This window comes from Zalophus californianus, chromosome 14 (assembly GCF_009762305.2).
Source record: "Zalophus californianus isolate mZalCal1 chromosome 14, mZalCal1.pri.v2, whole genome shotgun sequence".
NCBI classification, from domain to species: Eukaryota; Metazoa; Chordata; class Mammalia; order Carnivora; family Otariidae; genus Zalophus; species Zalophus californianus.
In genome coordinates, this window is record NC_045608.1 from 48,434,166 (window position 1) to 48,456,786 (window position 22,621).

At 34.4% G+C, this 22,621-nt stretch overlaps 1 protein-coding gene across 6 annotated transcripts in view; it reads right to left on the reverse strand.

Annotated features, from left to right (window-relative positions):
- The window catches only part of SS18 (SS18 subunit of BAF chromatin remodeling complex), an 85,449-nt gene that overhangs the window by 20,955 nt on the left and 41,873 nt on the right, over positions 1–22,621 (reverse strand). For 4 of the 6 annotated variants that reach the window (XM_027576149.2, XM_027576147.2, XM_027576150.2 and 1 more), the window contains exons 5-9: positions 21,931–22,152; positions 5,374–5,541; positions 4,615–4,719; positions 1,469–1,561; positions 639–761 (exon numbers count right to left, since the gene is read on the reverse strand). In XM_027576149.2, the coding sequence (XP_027431950.1) occupies positions 639–761; positions 1,469–1,561; positions 4,615–4,719; positions 5,374–5,541; positions 21,931–22,152 (711 nt within the window). The remainder of the gene's footprint in view (positions 1–638; positions 762–1,468; positions 1,562–4,614; positions 4,720–5,373; positions 5,542–21,930; positions 22,153–22,621) is intronic. The other 2 variants (XM_027576151.2, XM_027576152.2) reach the window with 2 other exon arrangements.

Genomic DNA, 22,621 nt, shown 5'->3' on the forward strand with positions numbered 1-22,621 from the left:
GATATCAGGTCCTTATCATCCCCCACTCCCTATCTAATGAAGTTATTGAAAGCGAGATATCCAGCTACTAGATCTTATAGTGAGTATATAATAAGAAAATATGGCTACACTTCCCCAAACGCTGTAAGATACATAACAGCAATAAATACACCTCTATGGATGTGTATATTGCTATTTAATCAAAGAATGACAAAAACATTTTCTTTATGCATTCCAAATAAATCTCATTTGTACTCTAAAAATCAATGTTATTTTTCATAGTAACAGTCATTAGTTTTAGAAATAAATTTGCTAAGCGGATTATGTAGATAAGGCTAATAATCACCCAATTCATCAGTTTTCCAAGCACATACAAAGCTACCGGGTGGTCATGAATGCCAAAGAAGTTTAAGAATTCATTTAAGAACTCATTTTAAATTGATTACATACCTTACCTTTGGTCAATGAACCATCTCTAGTTTATGTTTCTTTTTAAATGAATTACTAGTTTACCTGAGGAAAACATTTTAAAGAAACACTCCAGTAATAGACTGAGCTAAAGAACTGTTAGAAAAATAAACATTAAATATTCACTTCAATATTTCAAAGAGCAATCATCACATTTTTTGTGACAAAAATAAACTGCAAAAAGCTATTACCATAGCCCTGCTGCTGTCCTGGATAGCCCTGCTGCCCCGGATACTGCTGTTGCTGGGGCGGATATCCCTGTTGGGGAGGTGGTCCTTGGTAGGCATCTTGCTGTTGGCCATATTGTGAATTTCCTACAGGATAATTGGAGAAGAGAAAAAAGAAACTGAGAAGTTCGCTTAATTAACTTTTTTACTCTAAGATGCATAGCCAACAACACAAGAACAAAATGAAATGCCATATTGATTTTTGAAAGTTAACAAAACAAAGAAAAAACTCAAACCAAACAGAAGGATTTCGGCCAAACAAACTGCAGTTAAAGCCAATTTTGCAAGGTTGAACTGCAGCATTTTCAGCGTCTCTGCCATACGAGCATTACATTTACTGGAACATCACAGTCATAAGATCATGACTATGCTAAATAAAATAAAAAAGACAAAATTAAAGACAGCTACAAGAGCACACACTAGCTACACAAGATCAGCAAGCTGTTTCCTAAAGGCACTATACTTATATGTAAAATTATACATATGTAAACACACACAAGAAAAAAAAATTGGATCGATGGATTTGTGTTCAAATAGAAAATTTCCACTGAGGAAAAATTATTTGTAAATGTTTTAGTCTTTTTATTGTTGTTAGAAATGGCAAGTCATGGTTATACATTTTAAATATTTGTAAGGAAATTATTTTGAATGTTCTGGGCTCCCTGTAACTTTCAAGACAGCCAGCAACTAGTATTCTACAAGAGCTTTGCATGGGTAGAAGTTGTCTTATGCAAGAATTTGCATTCCTGTAGAAGGGGATATATATGTGTATGTGTGTGAAGGTATATAGATACCTCCTTCGTAGTAATGTTGTGAGGAATCCTCATAAGGCCTATCGTAGCCTTGTTCAGGATACGACGGTTGCTGATAACCGTAATCATTATGACCTACATCAATTCGACAAGAGACAGGAAGAAACGTTAATGGCCACTGAGTGAAAACCCTAAATATATTTAAACTTTCAGATAAAATTGAAAAAAAGAAAAAGAAATGGAAATACATAAAAAATAATTTCATTTGCATTAGCCAAATATTTACCAATGTGATTGTTTTCATATTGAGATAACGTGCAAATTTCTTAAAAGCAAAAAACAGTAGTTTTAGAAACATTACACTTAGTCTTAACTGATAATCCTCATCAAGGGGGGAAAAAAACTTTATCTTCAATTTTTTTTTTTTTTAAAAAGAGAATGAAAGCATTAGGCCTTTCACATGTAAATAACTTGAATTAGAATGAACAAAGAAAGCAATTATCACATTTTGTCAAACACCTGTTCTGCTGGTCGCCAATTCCACAGCATATGCTAAAACAATGCAAAATATAATAAAGCTCCATAAGTTTTTTCCCCTGAAAGAAACTGAAACAAATTTTTCACATTCTATTTACTTGCATAAAGTATATGTATCTTATAAAGGTATTTTCAGATACAATATTATTGCTCAATGCTGCCATTCTAGAAGCCTTTAGAAAATATTTCTAGAGTATCATGAACATACACCTTCAAAAAATTAATACTGTGTCAAGTACTAGGGCACACCTTTAGTTTTAAGGCTCAATAAATTTTATGACTGGACTTTAATGAAAATCAATAGTCTAGTTCTTTCAACTAAGTTGCACTAAGAGAATGCAGGAAATAACGTTTCAGTTAGCTAAAATCTAAACTAAATTTTAAAAGAATACCTAATTAAGAAGAGGAATACACTTATGAATAAATGTTATATTCAGTGTTCTAGGATTCCAAGGTTCCCAAACCACCTCATAAATATCCACATTAAGGGTTGGCAAACTATGGCCTGCAGTATAAATATGGCCAGTGGCCTGTTTTTGTATATAAAGTTTTACTGGAACACAGGCATGCCTATTCACATTTTCTATACCGGTTTTCATGCTATGACAAGGGTTCAGTAGTTGAGACCAAGACCTATGGCCTGCAAAGACTAAAATATTTACTCTCTGGCTCTTTACCGAGAAAAGTTTGCCAACTCCTATCTACATATTTACTGGCATAAATATCTGAATGATAATAAGAAAATATCCAATGCTGTTTAAGAAAATTGTTGTTATAGGGCGCCTGGGTGGCTCAGTTGGTTAAGCGACTGCCTTCGGCTCAGGTCATGATCCTGGAGTCCCGGGATCCAGTCCCGCATCAGGCTCCCTGCTCAGCGGGGAGTCTGCTTCTCCCTCTGACCCTCTTCCCTCTCGTGCTCTCTATCTCTCATTCTCTCTCAAATAAATAAATAAAATCTTAAAAAAAAAGGAAAATTGTTGTTATAAATGGAATACTCTACGTAAATATCAGAAAAATTATTAATATACACCTATGCAAAAATTGATACCATTTAGATTTTTAAATCTCCTGATGTGATAAATAATTTACACAACCTTAAAGATCTGATATACATAAAAATAACATATCTATCTATCTTGGGTAGAAAGGTCATATTTGCAACAATACACATTTCACATTTCAGGAAATACTCAGGACCAAAATAACAATGTCAAATTCATCTCAATTATGTAAAATCCATTTTAAAAATTAAAACTACTGTTTACTTTCAACATTTACTTTTAGACTTCCTAATACATAAAATCTGACAAACTAGATTTCACTTCTTTAAAATACCCACAGTCTATAAACATACTGAAGTTTTTCATTTAAAAAAATCTTAATATCTACATATGAAAGAAAAACGAAAAAAAAAAAACTCCAACATGCTGACTAATTCAGGGCAAGAAAACCTGAGATTTAAAAAAGATGTCATTTTCTAACAAGAAATATTCATATATATCATCACTAACGAACAATTATCATATGCAAAATTCTGCAGATGAGTGAATTCTCTGCCTATATAGGCAGAGCCTCTTCAGTAAAAACCAAAGTCCTTAAACCGATATACCTTTATGCTTTATACATTAACAAAAAAAGGCAAGCTAAATGATTTTTTTAAATACACCAGGTTATATCTTCTTAACTAGTCTACATTAGCTTTCAGTCGACAGTCCCAACACTTTAGCTTTTAATAGTTTCTCCAAGTTCCTCTGTTAAGTAGTTCACCTTAAATATACGAAGGGAGCTTACTGGATAAATGAAGATTTTGACAAAGCCTTTCATAATAATACAAATCATACTGTTATGTGAATAGCTACCTCTAATTTATCACAGTTTTATATGTTTGGATTATTTTTTCCTCCACAATGTATCATAAAATTTTCAAACATACAGAAAAACTGAAAGAACTCTACAGTGAAAGCCTACTTATGCTTGGGTCATTACCAAGTGCAGTACATCTTTAGTGACCACTTTTTCACAAGCTACCTTCCCACTAAAAAAAATACCATTAAACTAAATAATTAAAATTAAAATCTTGTTTCCAAATGCTTTTCCTATCCTATCAACTCTATACACAGCTGTATCATGGATATAATACACCTTCCAAATTTTTTCAGATGCAAATGCTAATGTATATAAACCACAGTTCTTTGAGAAGTACTTAACATTGTTAACTGAAGTGATAAAACCTGGAAAAATACTCGAAAACTAGATCTTCCATGTATTTATACCATGAATAAAAGTAAACCAATGGGTGAATTTTATAGTATGTGAATTATCTCAATAAAGCAGTTATTAAAAAAGTTAAGTAACATTTGCTTTGGTTCAAATGAACAATTCAAAACATAAAAGGATCCTCTTTTATAGAAGAAGGGATTCCAATGACAAAATGTGATTCCTGATGGTACTAATATGGAATATATAAACAAAATATACTTTGAAATGGATTATAAACTAATGCGATCACTGGTGCTTTTCTTAAAGTGTTTCTAAATTTAGAAGAAACCTATTGTTAGTTTCTTCATCCTCATTAAAATGTTTTGAACAGCTATCTACATTAATCTTGGGCAGGGATAGAAAATGGGAAAATTAACATTAGGAGAGATTACCATCAGGGTAATATTGCTGGTTCATGCCTTCTGGAGGACCTTGTCCACCATGACTGTATTGGTCCCCATAATAGTCTTCCTGGCCTGAGTACTGCTGTGGTGGGCCTGAAAAACCACAACCAGTCAAGAGGTAAATAATTTGTTCTCTAGGTCATCAAAGGCTTTCTTTCTAATCTGATATCATAAGAGATTATTTCTCACCTGTAGATTCCCCTCCCATGCTCTGGCATTTGAGATACTTTTAACTATTCTTATACAAACACACAGATACACAAACACACAGCAATACCACATTACATTTCACAAAAATTGTTACGACCATACATGCAGGAGTATCTAACAATATCAAGTTAAAAAAACAAATATGACTTCTTAAAAAGAGGTTCAAACTAGTGGAAAATTATCTTCTTTTTGATATTAGAGCAGTTTGGAATAAACTAGGGTTTGTTTCTGACCATATATCAAGTAACTTTTCAAAATTAAAACAGTATCTTCTGTTTATATTAGTGAGCTTTTGATATAAAATTTAATTATATAACCTTTTCCCAGGAAAGGATAAAAGAAAGCTGTGTAACAGGAAGTTCCTATCCACTTCATGACCCCTACTATATCCACCACCTTTTAGAAAAAAAATATGATAATCATAAAAATCAAGAAACAAAAAGCCCTGACTTTGCCTACATGAAAAGTTTATTAAAATAAAGTCTTTCAACTACTGTTATTTATATTAAGCAGGAAATTTCCCAAATGTAATCTTACCCTGTTGAGGTGGTCTATAAGGAGGAATCTGCCTCTGACCCATCATATGATTGCCTTGGTTAACTTGACCCATCATTCCCATAGGGGGCTGCTGGCCTTGATAATGCTGCCCACCTCCCTGTGGTATATTGTATTGCTGAGAAGGAGGCTGCTGATGCATCATTGGACCTGAAAGCAGACAAAAAATTATGCACATAATTTTTATGCATATAATTTTAACACCTTAAGAGAAATGCAAAAACCTTGTCATATAACCCCCAAAATATATAATGTATTGTAATGAAAACTGACTTCAAGTAATAAAAACAAATCTTTCAATTGAAGTTCATATGCCAGAAATAATCTGCAAACAAAGGAAAACAACTAACCCATTGTAGTTGATTTAAAATCTCCTGGAAGAGTATTCTAGTAATTTCTTAAAAAGCAAAGTGAATACAATGTATGAACGATCTGAATGTATTTTTTTTTATTATATACTATATAACATTTATCTACACAATTCTTCTGGGAAAAACAGAATCCTTAAGCTATACAAGAAAATACACCAAAACAAAGTAAACTTCACAAATTCACACAGCAAATCAGTGGTCAAACCAAGGGAAAGAAATCTGATTTCTGGATACCGATTTTTTTCTCCCTTTTTCAATGCCCACTCATTTCATTATATAATGGTTAATAGGGAAACTACACACTTATAAATATACTTATATCAGTGGAATTTCATAAACTTTAATTTTAGGACAGAATTTTATCTTTTTTTAAAGATTTTATTTATTTGAGAGAGAGAAAGAGAGCACAAGCAGGGACCAGCAGAGGGAGAGGGAGAAGCAGGCTCCCCACTGAGCAAGGAGCCCGACATGGGACTTGATCCCAAGACCCTGAGATCATGACCTAAGCCAAAGGCAGCCGCTTAACCGACTAAGCCACCCAGATGCCCCAGGACAAAATTTTAAAGGGTCTTCTTTCCCTTTTCCAACTGTAAGATTTATAAATGAAAAAAAGCTTCCTGAAATCAAAGGGCTGTAGTGCTTCTTAATAAGTTCTAACACACACACAATCAAAAATACCCAGGCAGAAAACTGTAATAAGGCACAGACTCAGATATCAGAACTACAGTCTCCAAAGCAAGCAATGCTGAGGTTGCCAAACTACCTATAGAATTCACAATGGCAATAGTAAAATATATCACATGAAACAATCAACAATGGCCATAAAGTCTGTGTTGCCATCCAACAATGTAAAGAGCTCCTCAGAGGTTCACTGGGTCAAGTTATGGTATGGAGAACTCATCATTCTACCATTATAACCATTACGGTCTCAGAAGTATGTATGAGTCATCCCCTAGTTTACTGCTTAAACAGCTACGTACTCCTCCATTACAGACTTATGGACAATTTAAGTACAAAAGGAAAGGATTAGAGGGCTGAGAAAACTTTTACAGGCAAAATTACACAGATGAGCCAAAAGCTCAGTTTATTTAAATAAAAGTTAAAACAAAACATGCTCACGTCTCTTTTATTGACGTCTTTTTTTTTTAAAGATTTTATTTATTTATTTAGATGAGAATGTGTGCACGAGCAGGAGTGGCGGGGGTGAGGGAGAGGGACAAAGGGAGAAGGGGAGGGAGAAGCAGACTCCCCTATGAGCAGGGAGTCAGACAAGGGGCCAGACCATGACCTGAGCCAAAGGGAGACGCCTAACTGACTGAGCCACCCAGGTGCCCCTCTGCGCACTTCTTAAATATATTACTGGCCTACAAAAGCAGCAACATTAGCAGGAAGAATTTAACTCTCTTCCAATTTGAAGAACTGTATTATCTAAAGTATTTTATCAGAGCTCTTTTTCTATTTGCCTTCTTTCGCTTTTCTACTTCATTTCAAATCCATTTTCCTTCTAATTTTATCCTAAATATAAACCTTTCAAAGGTTACTCTAGGACTTTTCTTTCAACAAGGAAAAAAAACTCTTAATAGTAGGGATAATATGGCTCAGTGGAAAATGGAACACTGCCAGACACACTTTCACACTGATTTCACATAAACTTCAAGCACCAGAGGTAAGGATCCTAATTTCCAAGTTTTTAGCTAAGGAATGCAAAGATCAAGATAATCAACTGGGAACCAGACAAAACACAAGTTTGAAACTAGTTTAATTGAAGTTTTAAAACTGAGTGGCTCAGACGGTTAAACATTGGACTCTTTTTTTTAAAGTTTGTTTTTGTTTTGTTTTGTTTTTTGTCAGAGAGAGTGAGCACAAGCAGGGGGAGAGGCACAGGGAGAAACAGGCTCCCCACTGAGCAAGGAGCCCGATGTGGGGCTCGATTCCAGAACCCTGGGATCATGACCTGAGCCGAAAGCAGACACTTAACTGACTGAGCCACCCAGGCGTCCCTAACCGTCAGACTCTTGATCTTAGCTCAGGTCTTGATCTCAGGGTTGGGAGATGGAGCCCCTGGTTGGGCCCACACTGAGTGTGGAGGCTGCTTAAGATTCTTTCTCTCCCCCGCCCTCCCATCCCAACTCGTACACACATGCACACATGTACTCTCTCCAAATAAACTAATTTTAAAAACCAGTTTAATTGAGCTTATAATTTTTAAAATATATTTTGTATATAATAAAGTATTGAACACTAGCATGTATAATTTAATAGGCACCACGATTAGACATTTCTATAATTCATTTTCAGTAGATGAAGGTTTTGCCTTGACTCTCTTCTCCAACACTGATTAAAGACGTCTTGTCTTACAGAGGTTTAACTATAAAACTAATGCATATAATATGCATTGGAATCAAAATTTAAAATAAAGGAGGAAGAAAGCAAAAACATAATAGTGGGGGAAATCCAAAAGGATACAATAACAAAAAAATTCTAAGCTTTGCACTAAAGAAGAAAAGTAATTCTAGCTTAAGCCCTAGATAGAAAAAACCATGCCACTTGTGCTTTATCTTTTGGGACTGTCAGCAGTTTCAATCCCAAAGAGCTCAATTACCACCCTTCTTTTATTCTCTGTCACTTCCCTCCCTCTGAGGATCCACAACATCAGTCAGGATCAAGCCTAAAACCACAGAGAATGGAGAAGGATAGCATTGCTAACACATGATGTTTTTTCATCTTTTTCCTTGAAGCCTTACCCCTTAAAAAAAAATTACAACTTCAACTCTGATTGTTTAAGAATAATATTATTTTCCTTATGACAATGAAATATGCTATACTGGCAAATGTCTATTATCCCTTGAGACACTAATGGAAATGAGAGCTGAATCTCAAAAGGTTACCCCAGAATAAGTTCTAAAAGTCTGTACTACAGAGGAAAGACTACAAAATGAGTCTATTATAACCATTTTCTGTAAACAAGGACATAACTCATTACTGTATGGCTTAAAAGTTATTCTTCATCTTTTACATAAATCATTTTTATGCTAAGATGCACTACAAAGTGTGATATTACATACACAAAGATCTTAATGTCTTAATTGTCTACAATACAGTTCATGCAAGTGTTTCCAGAGGACATATAACAAATGTTCATCACAACATTATTTCTTTCCATTGTGAGTTATATACCAAACAGATATTCTCTAGAAACAATGTCCTATACCTTAAACATATGTAAAATATTCCCAAGTCACCACGTTTTATATTACTGGAATTCTTTGCTCCAGTGAGATGGTTAATACTTAGCTGTATCTTAAGTTATTGGTCAAAAAAAGAATATTTTGAGACTCAACCAGAAAGATAACATTAAGTTTTAATTAATCTGTGAAAAATTTAGTTATATAATTTTTTAAAAATTCTGTATATATACATACACACATATTTATTCATACATCTTCAAATGCAAACCAATACACTAAAGCTTTATAAATCGTATCATTAATCTATGAATTATTTTAAATAAAGGTTAAAATGACAGCAAACAGTTAATGAGAACTTAGTAGAGGCCAGGTACTAAGTTAAGAGCTTTCTGTCTACTATTTATTCTCCCAAATCCTATGAAACAGGTAATACTATCATAAACTTTACAGGTAAGAAAATGTAATTTAAGGTTTACAAGCATTAAGAATCTTACCTAGAGTTGCACAGCTAGTAAATGATGACAACTGTACAGCCATGCTCATAACCACTATGTGTATCTCCTCTCCAAAGTCAATCATACCTCGCCCATGTAATATCTCCAGGAAAACAGTTCTATGTAACATTACTTATAATATACTATGAATAATATATACATATATATATACACACACTATAATAGTGATAACAATGCTTCTATATGAATAATATACTAATATAGTATATAATATGTACTAATATAACTAATATACCATAAAATAAAAATCCTAAAATGCAAATCTCTTCATCCCACCTATATCTATATGTTATAAGAATTAGACTATGAAACTGCCTAATACCCTCCAAGCCTAATTTCCAATTCATATTTCACCATCTATTACTCCCATTTTACTACTGTTCCTTAACGTTTTAATCTCAAACGAAACCATTTTTAGCTCTCATTTGAAGGTACTACCAATATTTTATTTGCAAGAAAAAAATCCCTCTATTCTAGCAAACGCAATTTGCTAACCCACTATCTATTAAATAGCCATTTAAAATGAATAGGATTGGGGCACCCGAGTGGTTCAGTCAGTTAAGCATCTGCCTTCGACCCAGGTCATGATCCCAGGGTCCTGGGATCGAGCCCCACATCAGGCTCCCTGCTCAGTAGGGAGCTCTCTCTCTCTCTCTGTGTCTCTCTGACAAATAAATAAATAAAATCTTTAAAAATAAATAAAAAATAATTTTAAATTAAAAAAATTTTTAAATAAAACGAATATGATTTTTTACTTACCTAAAGTGTACATCTGTCCTCATCAAGAGTTCATAATAAGGCATTTAGATACAATATCAAGGATAAAAGAACAACCAACTAAGAAAATCCCAGAAACTTAGTAGTCACTGTAACTAATGCAAACTTAGCTGAGTTTCCTAGCAGCCAATGAAAAAAACAGAAGCATGATAGATTGCAGCTAGTAAAAAGGACAGTTCATTAAGAGAGACAAATTTTTCATAACATGTAATTTTTAGATAAATTTTCATTTAAGTATTAAAAGTATTAAAACATACTAGTACCAATAACTTTTGTTGTTGTTTCTTCAGTAACACAAACTATCCTTATATACAGTTTCTTATATTAACCATTTCTTTTTTTTTTTTAAGATTTTATTTATTTATTTGATAGAGAGAGACACAGCGAGAGAGGGAACACAAGCAGGGGGAGTGGGAGAGGGAGAAGCAGACTTCCCGCTGAGCAGGGAGCCTGATGTGGGCTCCATCCCAGGACCCTGGGATCATGACCTGAGCCGAAGGCAGACGCTTAACGACTGAGCCACCCAGGCACCCCATATTCACCATTTCTTAAAGCTGTGATTTTTGATCTTGTGTGATTCTGTCCCCAGGAGACATTTTAGCCAATTCTAGAGACATTTTTGGTGGTCACAACTGATAATGAGTGGTGGTGCTACTGCCACCTACTGGGTACCAGACAGATATACTGCTAAATATCTCACAAGGCACAGGACATGCCCCCACAACAAATTATGCAGCTCAAAATGTCAACAGTGTTGCGTCAAGAAATCCTGGATTTTCAAGAGCATAATCTTAAATCATAGCATCTCTACAAACTAGTCTGGGAATTAGATTATGTATTTAGCTTTCTGGTGACTGAAAATTTTTAGAAAAGGGATGTATTGTTTAATAAATCCCAAAAAATAAAAGATTGAGCAATTTCTTACAGTCAGACCTCTTACACAGTTTCAACTATACTGTACAGGAAAATGGTCACTGCTAAGCATCTATAGTAATCAACTGAAAGGAACTCCAAAAACCTAAGTAGAAAGCAATGGAGATGGGCTACATTAGAACACACAGCTTTGTGTCACTAAGCAGGAAAGCTGGAAACTTAAAACCATCTGGCACTGAAGAAATTATCCTCTCCAGAATAATTCTGAGGGAATGGACTGTGTATAAGAATGACTTAGAATATTTGTTAAAATTTAATTTCTAAAATTTAACCCTAGAGATTCTGGTTTAGCAGGTACAGGACGGGGAACACAAATCTTTTTTAACAACTACCCCAGATGATTCTGATCCCCGTAGTCTCAGGACCACACGCTGAAAAAGAATTCTAAGAGAAAGAATAACCAATCATCCACTTTTATCTTAAAAGAAGCTAGATTATGGTTCATATAAAATGTTTAAATTGGAATAGAACTGTATCCCAGAGGGTACTTAAGATGTTAGCTATAAAATGAATCCAAAGGAGTTTGTTATAAATATATCAAAACTCATCAAATGATACATTTAAGACCTACCCATTTCATTGTATGTAAATGTTACCGAAAGAAAAAAAAATTTAAAAAAATAAAATTTTAAAATGTTAAGCCCTAATGATATACAGACTGAGATGCTAATGGGTAAAGTATACTGATATTTGCAAATTACTCTGAAATGCATTTTGAAAAATATGATGCATTGATAGATTAGTAAATGAACAGATTTTTTATTTAAAGATTTACTTATTTGAGAGAGAGAGTGAGAGCACAAGCAGTTGAGAGTGGCAGGCAGAAGGAGAGGGAGAAGCAGGCTCCCCGCTGAGCAAGGAGCCCGATGGGGGGCATACTCAATCCCAGGACCCTAGGATCATGACCTGAGGGCAGATGCCACCCAGGCACCCCCAGACAGATAATAAACAAATTTAGTAAAATACTAACTGTAGAATTAAGGTGGGAACTATACAGTTACCATCCTTCAAGCTTCCTGTATGTCTGAATTTTATATAATCAGGTATTGGGAGAAAATTTAAAAATTAATCCTGGAAGAATATATAAAGAATTCTCAAAACTCAACAGTAAAAAACCAAACAATCCAACTAGAAAATGGGCAAAAGACACAATAGAGACATTTCACTCAAGAGGATATACAGATGGCAAATAAGCACATGAAAAGATGTTCAGCATCAGCAGCCATTAGGGAAATGCAAAATAAGACCAAAGTGATTTATCTCTATACATTTTCAGAACAGCTAAGATTAAACAAAATATACTGACAATACCAAATGTTGACAAGGATTTGGAGAAAGCAGATCTCTCATACATTGCTGGTGAGAACGTAAAATGATACAGATACTTGAGTAATCTCTCTGGCAGTTTCTAAATAAACTAAATGTACACTTACCATATGACCCAGCAACTGCACTCCTGGTATTTATCCCCCCAAAAATGAAAAGTAAAAAAAAAAAAGTGGGATGGCTGGGTGGTTCATCTGGTTAAGCACCCAACTCTTGACTTCAGCTCAGGTCATGATCTCAGGACCATGGCATTGAGCCCTGTGTCAGGCTCCCCACTCAGTGCAAACTCTGCTTCTCTCTCCCTCCCCCCCCGCCCCTCCCCCTACTTGCATTCTCTCTCTCTCTAAAATAAATAAATAAATCTTCCAAAAAAATAATCTTAAAAAAAAAAAAACAAAAGGGTGCCTGGCTGGTTCAGTCAGTCCACTGACTGCAACTCTTGATCTCGGCGTTATATGACTTCAAGCCCCACACTGGGTAGAGTTTACTTAAAACAAAAAACAGAAACAAAAAAGGGAACACTTTTGTCCAAATAAAAACACAAAATTGTACACAATGTTCATAGCACCTTTACTTGGAAAAGCCAAAAACTGGAAACTAAAATGTCCCCCAATTGGTGAATGGTTAAACAACTCTACAATACAAACAAATGAACAACTGATACACGCAACAACCTGGAACAAATATTAATTATGTGGAGTAAAACAAGTCAATCTCAAAAGGTCTCATACTGTACGATTCTATTTATATAACATTCTGAAATTGACAATTATAAAAATGAAAGAGTAACAGTAGTTGTAAGGGATTAGAGATGACTGGGGAGGAAGACACATAGCATCTCTCTGTATTACCTTTGTAACTTCCTGTGAACCTGTAATTATTTCAAAATTAAAAGTTTTTTAAAATGTATAATGGGGCACCTGGGTGGCTCAGTCGGTTAAGCATGTGACTCTTGATTTTGGCTTAGCTCATGATCTCAGGGTGGTGGGATCAAGCCCTGTATCTGGCTCCATGCTCAGCAGGGAGTCTGCTTGAGAATTCTCCCTCTCCCTCTGCCCCTCCCCCCATACGCACACGCTCTCTCTCTCTCTCTCAAATTAATAAATCTTTAAAAAAAAAGTATCATAATGAAACTGAGTTTATAATCTATTGAAGAAAATCATCTGAATTTTGTCCCCTAAACCCAAAAGGTTTTGGTAAAACTGATGAGCATCTGTTTTATCTGACAGTAACTGACAGTTCTTTCTTTGGTTCATTACTGGAATAACAGTTGATGGATGACAAAGCACAGAGAAGAATGCTTAGTTTTCTAATTTGTTATGGTATGAGGAAACCTAGCTCATCTATCAGTCAACAAATAGGATACAGTAGTGAACAAGACGCAGTTCCTGACTTCATAGAACTTAAGAGTCTAGAGAAAAATAATTAAAGGCATATTACAAACAATTATGTAATTACAAGTACTCAAACTTCTGCTACAAAGAGCCCAAGTACAGCCTACTTCTATACCTAAGTGGACTGTTGCTTGTCTGCAGAGTAACTTAAAGCTGGCGGAGTAAGATTATAAGTGACTTTTATGCTTTATTCCTTTCTGTATTTTCCAGATATTTCATATTAAATATTAGTTATTTTTATAACCAGAAAAATGTCATCATTGGGGAAGAAATTACAACCTTGAAAAACTTATCCAGTATGGCAATGATCAAATTATAAACAAAATATCTAATCTGAACTATAATGTAATGACTGTATAAACCTAAAACTGCAACTAACACAAACCTGCAATATTAGCCATATTACATAGATTTACCAATTTTAACAGTGAAGACAGATGAGTGTACATACAATTCTCACACATTCAAATCCACTAGTCAAGCATGACATTTCCATGGAATATAATATTTGAAATAATTTCTTCATTTGTAAATTTTCTATGTTGTACTTGAAAGGAGAAAAATAGTACTGTAGTATTTTTTCATATTGAAGATTTACTATATTTATTAAATTGGGGATTCCTACAGCTCCTGAACCTGGGTGGGGGCTTCAGGTCATGCCCAGGACTACATACTATAGACTAAGATTAATAACTTGGAAATCAATCAAATCTACATAATGGAGTGCCAATGTAAACTCTGACTACTGAGGCTCAGCTGAACTCCCCTGGTTGGCAACATTCTGTGCAAACTGTCACACACTGGGACCAGGAGAGCATCCTGACTCCCATGAAGAGAGAAACTCCACTTGTGGTATCTCTTCTGGACTTTTCTCTGCACTTTTTCCCTTGGCTGATGTATCCTTTCACTGTAATAAATCGTAACTCTGAGTGTAACAGTTTTCAGTGAGCTCTTTGAGTCTTTCCAATAAATTACTGATCCTGAGGGTGCTTTGGGGAACCTTAGTACTTGTAATTGGTGTCAGAAGTGAGGCCAATCTTAGGAACATTCCCTGTAACTTTGCAGTTGGCTAAATTCTCGGAGCTAGCATTTTTTTCTATAGCTTGGCCACTTGTCATCTTCCTTTCTAAGTATGGATCAGCTTCCAAGATTTTATCCTTTGTACTTTCAATGTTATGAAACATCTCCAAGAATTTCAATATGAAGTATTTTGCCGGTCTTACTTTCTCTGGGACATCTTCGTTCTTTTCATTACGACCAGTTTTCCTATGTTATGTCAGTGAGTTCACCTTCACTAAGTACCTGCAGTGCACATCTAGTCTCTCAAATGGCAGCAGTGTCAACATTCCCCCAGTCAGCAATTTCTTCTCTAACTCTATTTACAAGGGATTTGGATTTCATTTCCAGCAGTATTACTTCCCATTTCCTGCTACACTTTTATCTTTTGTAAAATATCACAAAGGTTTATAACTGGGAGCCCAGGAAGCAACACAATTACATATTCTGCTGTGTGTGCATAAAATGATAGCTACACAGTGACCAATCACTGACAGCATCTAAAAGTGACATGAATAGTCACTGATCACGATAGTCGTCTCTTATTTATGCAGTCACTCATAAACTGAAGATATAGAAGCTAAGTTTGTACTTCATGTAAGGACTCACAGTTCAGATACCATAACTAAAATGTGAACCATGTCATTGGGGAAAAGGTGTCATTTAACTGAACTGTGGTAACTGAAATTAATGCATACCAAAACTATACAAACAAGGCCTGCCTATATTTCTTAGGGATGTGTTTTCTCACCCTTGGGATGAAGATAATAATAGTACTACTACCTGAAAGATGTTGTGAGGATTAAACTAAAGAATACAAGTACTTTATCACAGTACGTGGCACTCACTGAATATTAGTTCATATTTTTTATATGAACCCTCCCTCCCCAAAATACTTGTATTACCACTTATGTTATACTTGTAATATGCTTGTGTTAACCAAAATCAAATCAGTTCCTTTACTGTAAGACTTTTCAGATGTTTTAATATACTAGTAAGCATGCTGAGTCCTCCAAAGTATTTTATCAATAATTGTTACAGAAGTCTTTCTGGACCATAATTTAACAAATGTTGAATTAAAGGCCTGACATAATTAATAAATAACTACACTTCTCCACAAAAGTAACAATACCATTTCAGAATCCTACTACAAGAATAAGCCATTTAGAAAGTTAAATTCCTGTTCTCCTAAAACTCACAAAATGCTTTCACATACACTAAATAAAGGACAAACAGCCTTAATCCAAAAAGAACTCCTTCAAATTAATAATAAACAGACAAACCACAGAAAATAGAACACAAACAGGCAATTCACAGAAAAAAATGCAAATGGCAAATGCTACGGTCTGAATATCTGTGTCTCTCAGACATTTTAAGTATTTATATATTTTAGCTAGCAATTTCATTTCTAAAATTTATTCTACAAGATTCTTGTGTAAGTACTCCAATATATATACAAAAATGTATGTCCCAGAAGGAGTTATAATAAAAGACTAGAAGCATTATCAAAAGGGGATATGGTTTTGTTAAATAAATTATGCTAGACCTATATAATGAATGCTATTTTTAACATGAGGTAGATCTGTAAATACTGAAAATAAAGAGTCACAAGGAAATATACTACTACAATATACATGCACAAGTAAGTCCTAGGCTTTTCTCAAGCACATATGCTTGGTACAGCTCTTACCAGAAAATAATCCACTGTATAATAAGATGATAAATACAACACTCCTGGCTATGATAATATATACTCTTCGCCCTTCATATTTCTTTGCCCTCCATATTTACATAATAAAGGTACTGAAAGAAAAATTTTCCATTATTCTAACATCAAGCCTCCAGATCAGACCATTATCATTTGGAACTTACTACCTAAATGAATCAGGACTTTCTTAATACTATTCAAACAAAACTAAAACCAAAAATAAAGTTGATGTGCTTAAAAGAGGCAACAACTGATAAACTTATCTCAAACTTTTTATTTTAAAAAAGTTTTTTATTCTGACCAACTAATTTCATATAAACTATACAAACAATTACTGAGTCAAAATTTTAATATGCATTTCACTTAACCTTACTTATTAAGGAATTTAGTCAAAGGTCTCATATATATATACACATATATACATATCTATATCTATATCTACAGAGCCAAGATCTGGATCCAAGAATTATACACATGGAACTTGTGAAATACATGTTTTAACACAAATATAGTAATTTGTGAAAACTCCTTATATTTGAATATGTAATTAGTAAAATGATATTAAATGAGAAAAGCTATTATCATTAATGCCTAGGAATAAAAAATACACTGATTCTATCAAATGTGACTGTTGGTCATTTTCAGAAAGCCTTGCTATTCTAATTTGACTTTTAATACTCTAATGAATATACCTGTTGCTTTATTAAAGAAATATATTTAAGGTACTGTCTTTCCAGGTTATTATATGACATTTGGGTTTAATTTCTATTCACTGAAGATACAGATTTTGTATGCCTCCCAATCATTGTTCCAGGCACTAAAACAAAACAGTGTGAACAATAAAGATAAACTTCCTCCTTTTTTCTGTAATTCAAATGAATTCAAGTATTTGAATTCTAGTGAAGTTTATGCTGTATATAGGAGTAAGCAAATCCAATTATGTAAGAAAATGGTGATTCATTTTTAATAGGTCTTAAAGTTCAAAGTAATAATCCCTAAACTTTTATCTGAATAATAATGAAAATAACACAGGAAAGTTTATGTTGGATTGACCATTTACAACCGTTGGCCAACAGTGTAAGAAACAAAACAAAAACTTCCTAAACCTTTCATTTTATCTGGAAGAGTAGACTCTCTAAAAAGAACACAGAGAAAAATACTGTACTATAATAATAAATCTGGTTGCTAAATTAAAAAATATTTCAGTCTTCTCAAGTCATAGATACATATAAAACTATAAATCAACTAGAAGTGGGCACCAATTACAATGCCACTGTCAGATATGCATTTTTTTAAGTTCAAAAAAAAGTAACTAATGAAATTTTTTTTAAAATAACCATGAACACAGTAATATGTAATTAACAAATTTAATGGGGTTAACTTTTTGTGCTTTTTAAAAAGATGTATTTTGTGTGGTAGGTCTGCAAGTTTTTGTTATAATAGTCTTCCACTGATTTGGTTTAATTTTTCAGTAAAATTCAAAAGCTAAAAACCAACTTTTAAAGAACTAATGAAGCTGAAAAGATTCTACAATTTCATTCCTATAAATAATACTTTTATTGTAATACTAGTATACAATCTGCCTTATTATGCTGGAGCTAACAGTATAAATTAACAGACTACTTCTCTTTGCTTTCTGAAACAATCAAAATTGTAAATGTATATCTATCCTTGGATTAATTTCAATCAGATTCCTAAATTACAATGACAAGGTTTTTAGACAAGTTACTTTTTTCCCCCTTAATTTCATCTTCAAAGCTGAGAGAGAAAAAAAGGGAACAGAGAAAGGGTAAAAAGAAAGCCACTTCAAAGCTACCAGAATACAATATTTTGTTTAAAAAACTACTACAACATCATCAGTTAAAGCTCCCAAATATGTCACTTAAATAGTTAATAACTATTAATATAATAATTGCCTTTTAATTGTTCCTTTTTAAAACAAAATTTGAATTCTCTGGATTACTCTTTTTCTATTTTTCCTGTCACTTGACAGAAGTTTAGTGTAAGAAATCCCACAAATGTTTTTTTACCCCATTATTAAAAAATCGTAAGTAGCTTTAACAGTTTTTCTAGTGTCTCTTGATACAGAGATATGTATGTAGAAATATAGGGATAGCCAAAAGATTTCAATATTTTGATTTTAACTCAAAGAACAGCTAATAATATCTCAACAAACATTAAGAAAACTTTTTGAAAGTCAAAAATGTTTTTCATAGAATGAGTGTTTCCTAAGTGTTTCCCAAAAAAGGGCTATTTAAAACGTGGTCTCCTCTGATTTACTTCCACTTATTTATCAAAACAGAAGATTTTATTGATTTTATTTCATTTTGGGGGGGAGGGACAGAGAGAGAGAGGATCTCAAGCAGACTCCCCACTGAGCATAGAGCCCAAGAACAGAAAACTTTTGATGTAAAACATGTAGCTTATTTTTAAAGCTATCTAAGAAAATATTTTTTTAAAGATTTATTTGAGCGAGAGAAAGCACACATAGAGGGAAGAGGCAGAGAGAAACACGAGCAGACTCTGTGCTGTGTGCAGAGCCCAATGGTGGGGGGCGGAGGGGAAATGCCTTGATATCACAACGCTGAGATCAGACCTGAGCTAAAACCAAGAGTCAGAGGCTAAAAAGTTCAACCGACTGGGCGACCCAGGTGCCCCTAAGAGAATGTTTTATATGAAATGAATATTAAAACTTTTCATCCAATAGATACCATATAATTAAAATAACTTTACAAAAAAACTCATAGGATTAAAACAGTAAATATTGCTACAACCTCATATAACTTTCTCTCTTTTTTGGCAACTAATTTTCTTTGGTGTTCTCTCTAGCTGAAATATCAAAATTTAACTGCAAAGTTTATTTGTCCTGAAGAGATTTTTTATTTTTTATTTTATTTTTTATTTTTAAGATTTCTTAATTTATTTATTTGACAGAGAGAGAGACAGCGAGAGCAGGAGCACAAGCAGGGGGAGTGGGAGAGGGAGAAGCAGGCTTCCCGCGGAGCAGGGAGCCTGATGCAGGGCTCGATCCCAGGACTCTGGGATCATGACCTGAGCAGAAGGCAGATGCTCAATGACTGAGCCACCCAGGCGCCCCTGAAGAGATTTTTTAAATATTGAAAAGTTCCTCACTGATTTCCATCCTATTCTTCTTTGAAAAATAATTTTTATTTCTTTAAATCAGATCCCTACATAGAAAAGAGATTATATAGAAAATGACTATTAAGAAATTCACAGATTACACAAAGCAAAAAGCACTATAACTACTATAGTAAAAACTGTACATTAGTAATACAAAATGTGACATTTTTAAAGTAGATGGTGCCTAAGTTTAGAACAAAAAAGTCCTATAAACACCTCAGTTACTTTCTCCAAAAAGTTACTGTTTTCTACATATACATTGCTGCATGCATTATTTTTTGGTTCTTCAAATCTTATGATGTCATATCAACCCATTCTACAGCAACATCCATTCTTGCGCACACCCTACTCTTTTCTTCATGACAGTTTCTAAGTAGTGTGTCCTCATTACTGTAGTTGCTTTGAGAATTATTACCAATTTTCTTGCTCTCTCTCCTTTTAACCAAACTGTATAGAGAAACATCTGGACTCCCTTCTGACCTGGCACTGACTGGACCTTGCTGTTATTTTGAACCTTTAATTGCCCTAATTAAAAAAAAAAAATCCATCATGGGCACTAAACAACTTTGAGGAATAAAATGGAGCAAGCACCAGTTTTGTGAATCTACATTGACAATTATTCTACTGTCTCTTTGTTTTCAGTGTATCTCATCAAAATTATAAAAAAATTCTGTATTATTCTTTAAGTATTAGAATGTATTATTTCATCATAAATAATTATCAACAAATTAACCTTAACTTCTTTTACCTGGGTGCACTTTAGTGATTTGTTTTTCAAAATCACAATCTAGAAAATTTTATTGCATTAACCTCACATTTTGTAATTGAAATAGCTTTAGGCTGGCAATATGCCAACTGTTTTAAAGGCAATTAGCAGAACAGAGCGCCACTTACTGGTTTTTAGTTATTATTCACAAGCATACTTAAAAAAGAAACATGATGATAATTTCATTCTCTGAGATTGGTAATAAACTTTAATAGACTTCACCCCATTCTAAGAATAGAAGAATATAGCAGCATCTCCACCAAACACTCTAATAAACAAATTATGTTTAAATTACCTCTTAATGCTGAAATACAACATCAGAAAACATTCAGAAAAATCAAGGGAAATTCATATAAATTAATATATCCTTAATAAGTAAAATAAACCACAGAGTAAAGGTTTTTAAGGGGTTGTACTTGCAAAGATAAAATTATTTTCTCAACTTTCTAGCTCTAAATCAAATGTCTGGTTATTCATTTATTAGCTTGAAAAAATTTTTTTCTTAGATAAAAACCCAAGAATCTCAAATAAACTATCCAAAAGACATAAAGATAAATAAGCTTTAAAAGCTTAATTAAGGGACACCTGGGTGGCTCAGTTGGTTAAGCAACTGCCTTCGGCTCAGGTCATGATCCTGGAGTCCCGGGATTGAGTCCCACATCGGGCTCCCTGCTCAGCAGGGAGTCTGCCTCTCTCTCTGACCCTCTTCCCTCTCGTGCTGTCTCTCATTCTCTCTCTCTCAAATAAATAAATAAAATCTTTAAAAAAAAAAAGCTTAATTAAGCAAACTTCTAAATGTAAAAAATAAATTACTTTAAGCTAGTTTCAAACTCAATGTTCCTTTTCTATGGCTATGATTATGACTCACTTCAAACTTTTATTTTCATGAATCAGCTACCAACTTGAAAAAAAAGTTTTATTTACTAGTCAAGAATGACATCAGGGGCTATAGTGCCTGGGTGGCTCAGTTGGTCAAACATCTGCCTTTGGCTCAGGTCAGGATCCCAGAGCCCTGGGATCAGCCAGAGTCCGGCTCCCTGTTGAGGTGGAAGTCGGCTTGCTCCCCGCTTCACCGTGCTCTCTCTCAAATAAATAAATAAAATATTTAAAAAAAAAATGAATGACATCTGGGGCACCTGGGTGGCTCAGTCAGTTAAGCATTTGACTTCAGCTGCGGTCAGGACCTGAGGTCCTGGGATCAAGCCCTGCCTGGAGCCCCACCTGGAGCCCCATGTGTGGGGCTCTCTGCCCAGCAGGGAGTCGGCTTGTCCCTCTGCCCCTCCCCCTGCTCATGCTTTTTCTCTCTCAAAATCATTTAAAAAAAAAAAACTTTAAAAAAAAAGAATGACATCAAGCTTATTTACCTTGGTTTGGTTGCATGTTCATATTTGGTCTGGGGCCATAGCTTCCTATTGGTTGCCCTTGACTCATCGTCATCTGGCTCTGTACGGGCATGCTCTGTGATGATGGTGCCGAATGGTTGTAACCTCCCATGGCTCCATGGCTACTTGAAGGCATGTTCATGGAACTGTTTGTCATATTGAGTTGATTGGGTCCAGGTCCCTGAATAGGCATATGGTTAGGCCCTTTGAAGAAAAGTGGTCAGAACCAAATATGAAAGTTAAACAGATGATCTATTAAAAAGTACTTAAGATTTTTATTTTTTCTGCATACCATAATAATACCAAACAATAACTTGAGTATTTAATCACTAGCAAACAAAGTAAATGCGTTACATGAATGACAGCAAATACTGTGAGGCAGATGCTATTTCCATTTTATAGATTAAGGAACTGCTGCTTTTAAAAGCCAGCAACATTCTGAAAAAGAAAAGCAATGATGAAGAACTAGCTTTATAATGGGTCACCTGGGTGGCTCAGTTGGTTAAGCGACTGCCTTTGGCTCAGGTCATGATCCTGGAGTCCCGGGATCGAGTCCCGCATCGGGCTCCCCACTCAGCGGGGAGTCTGCTTCTCCCTGACCCTCCCCCCTCTCATGCTCTATCTCATTCTCTCTCTCAAATAAATAAAATCTTTAAAAAAAAAAAAAAAAGAA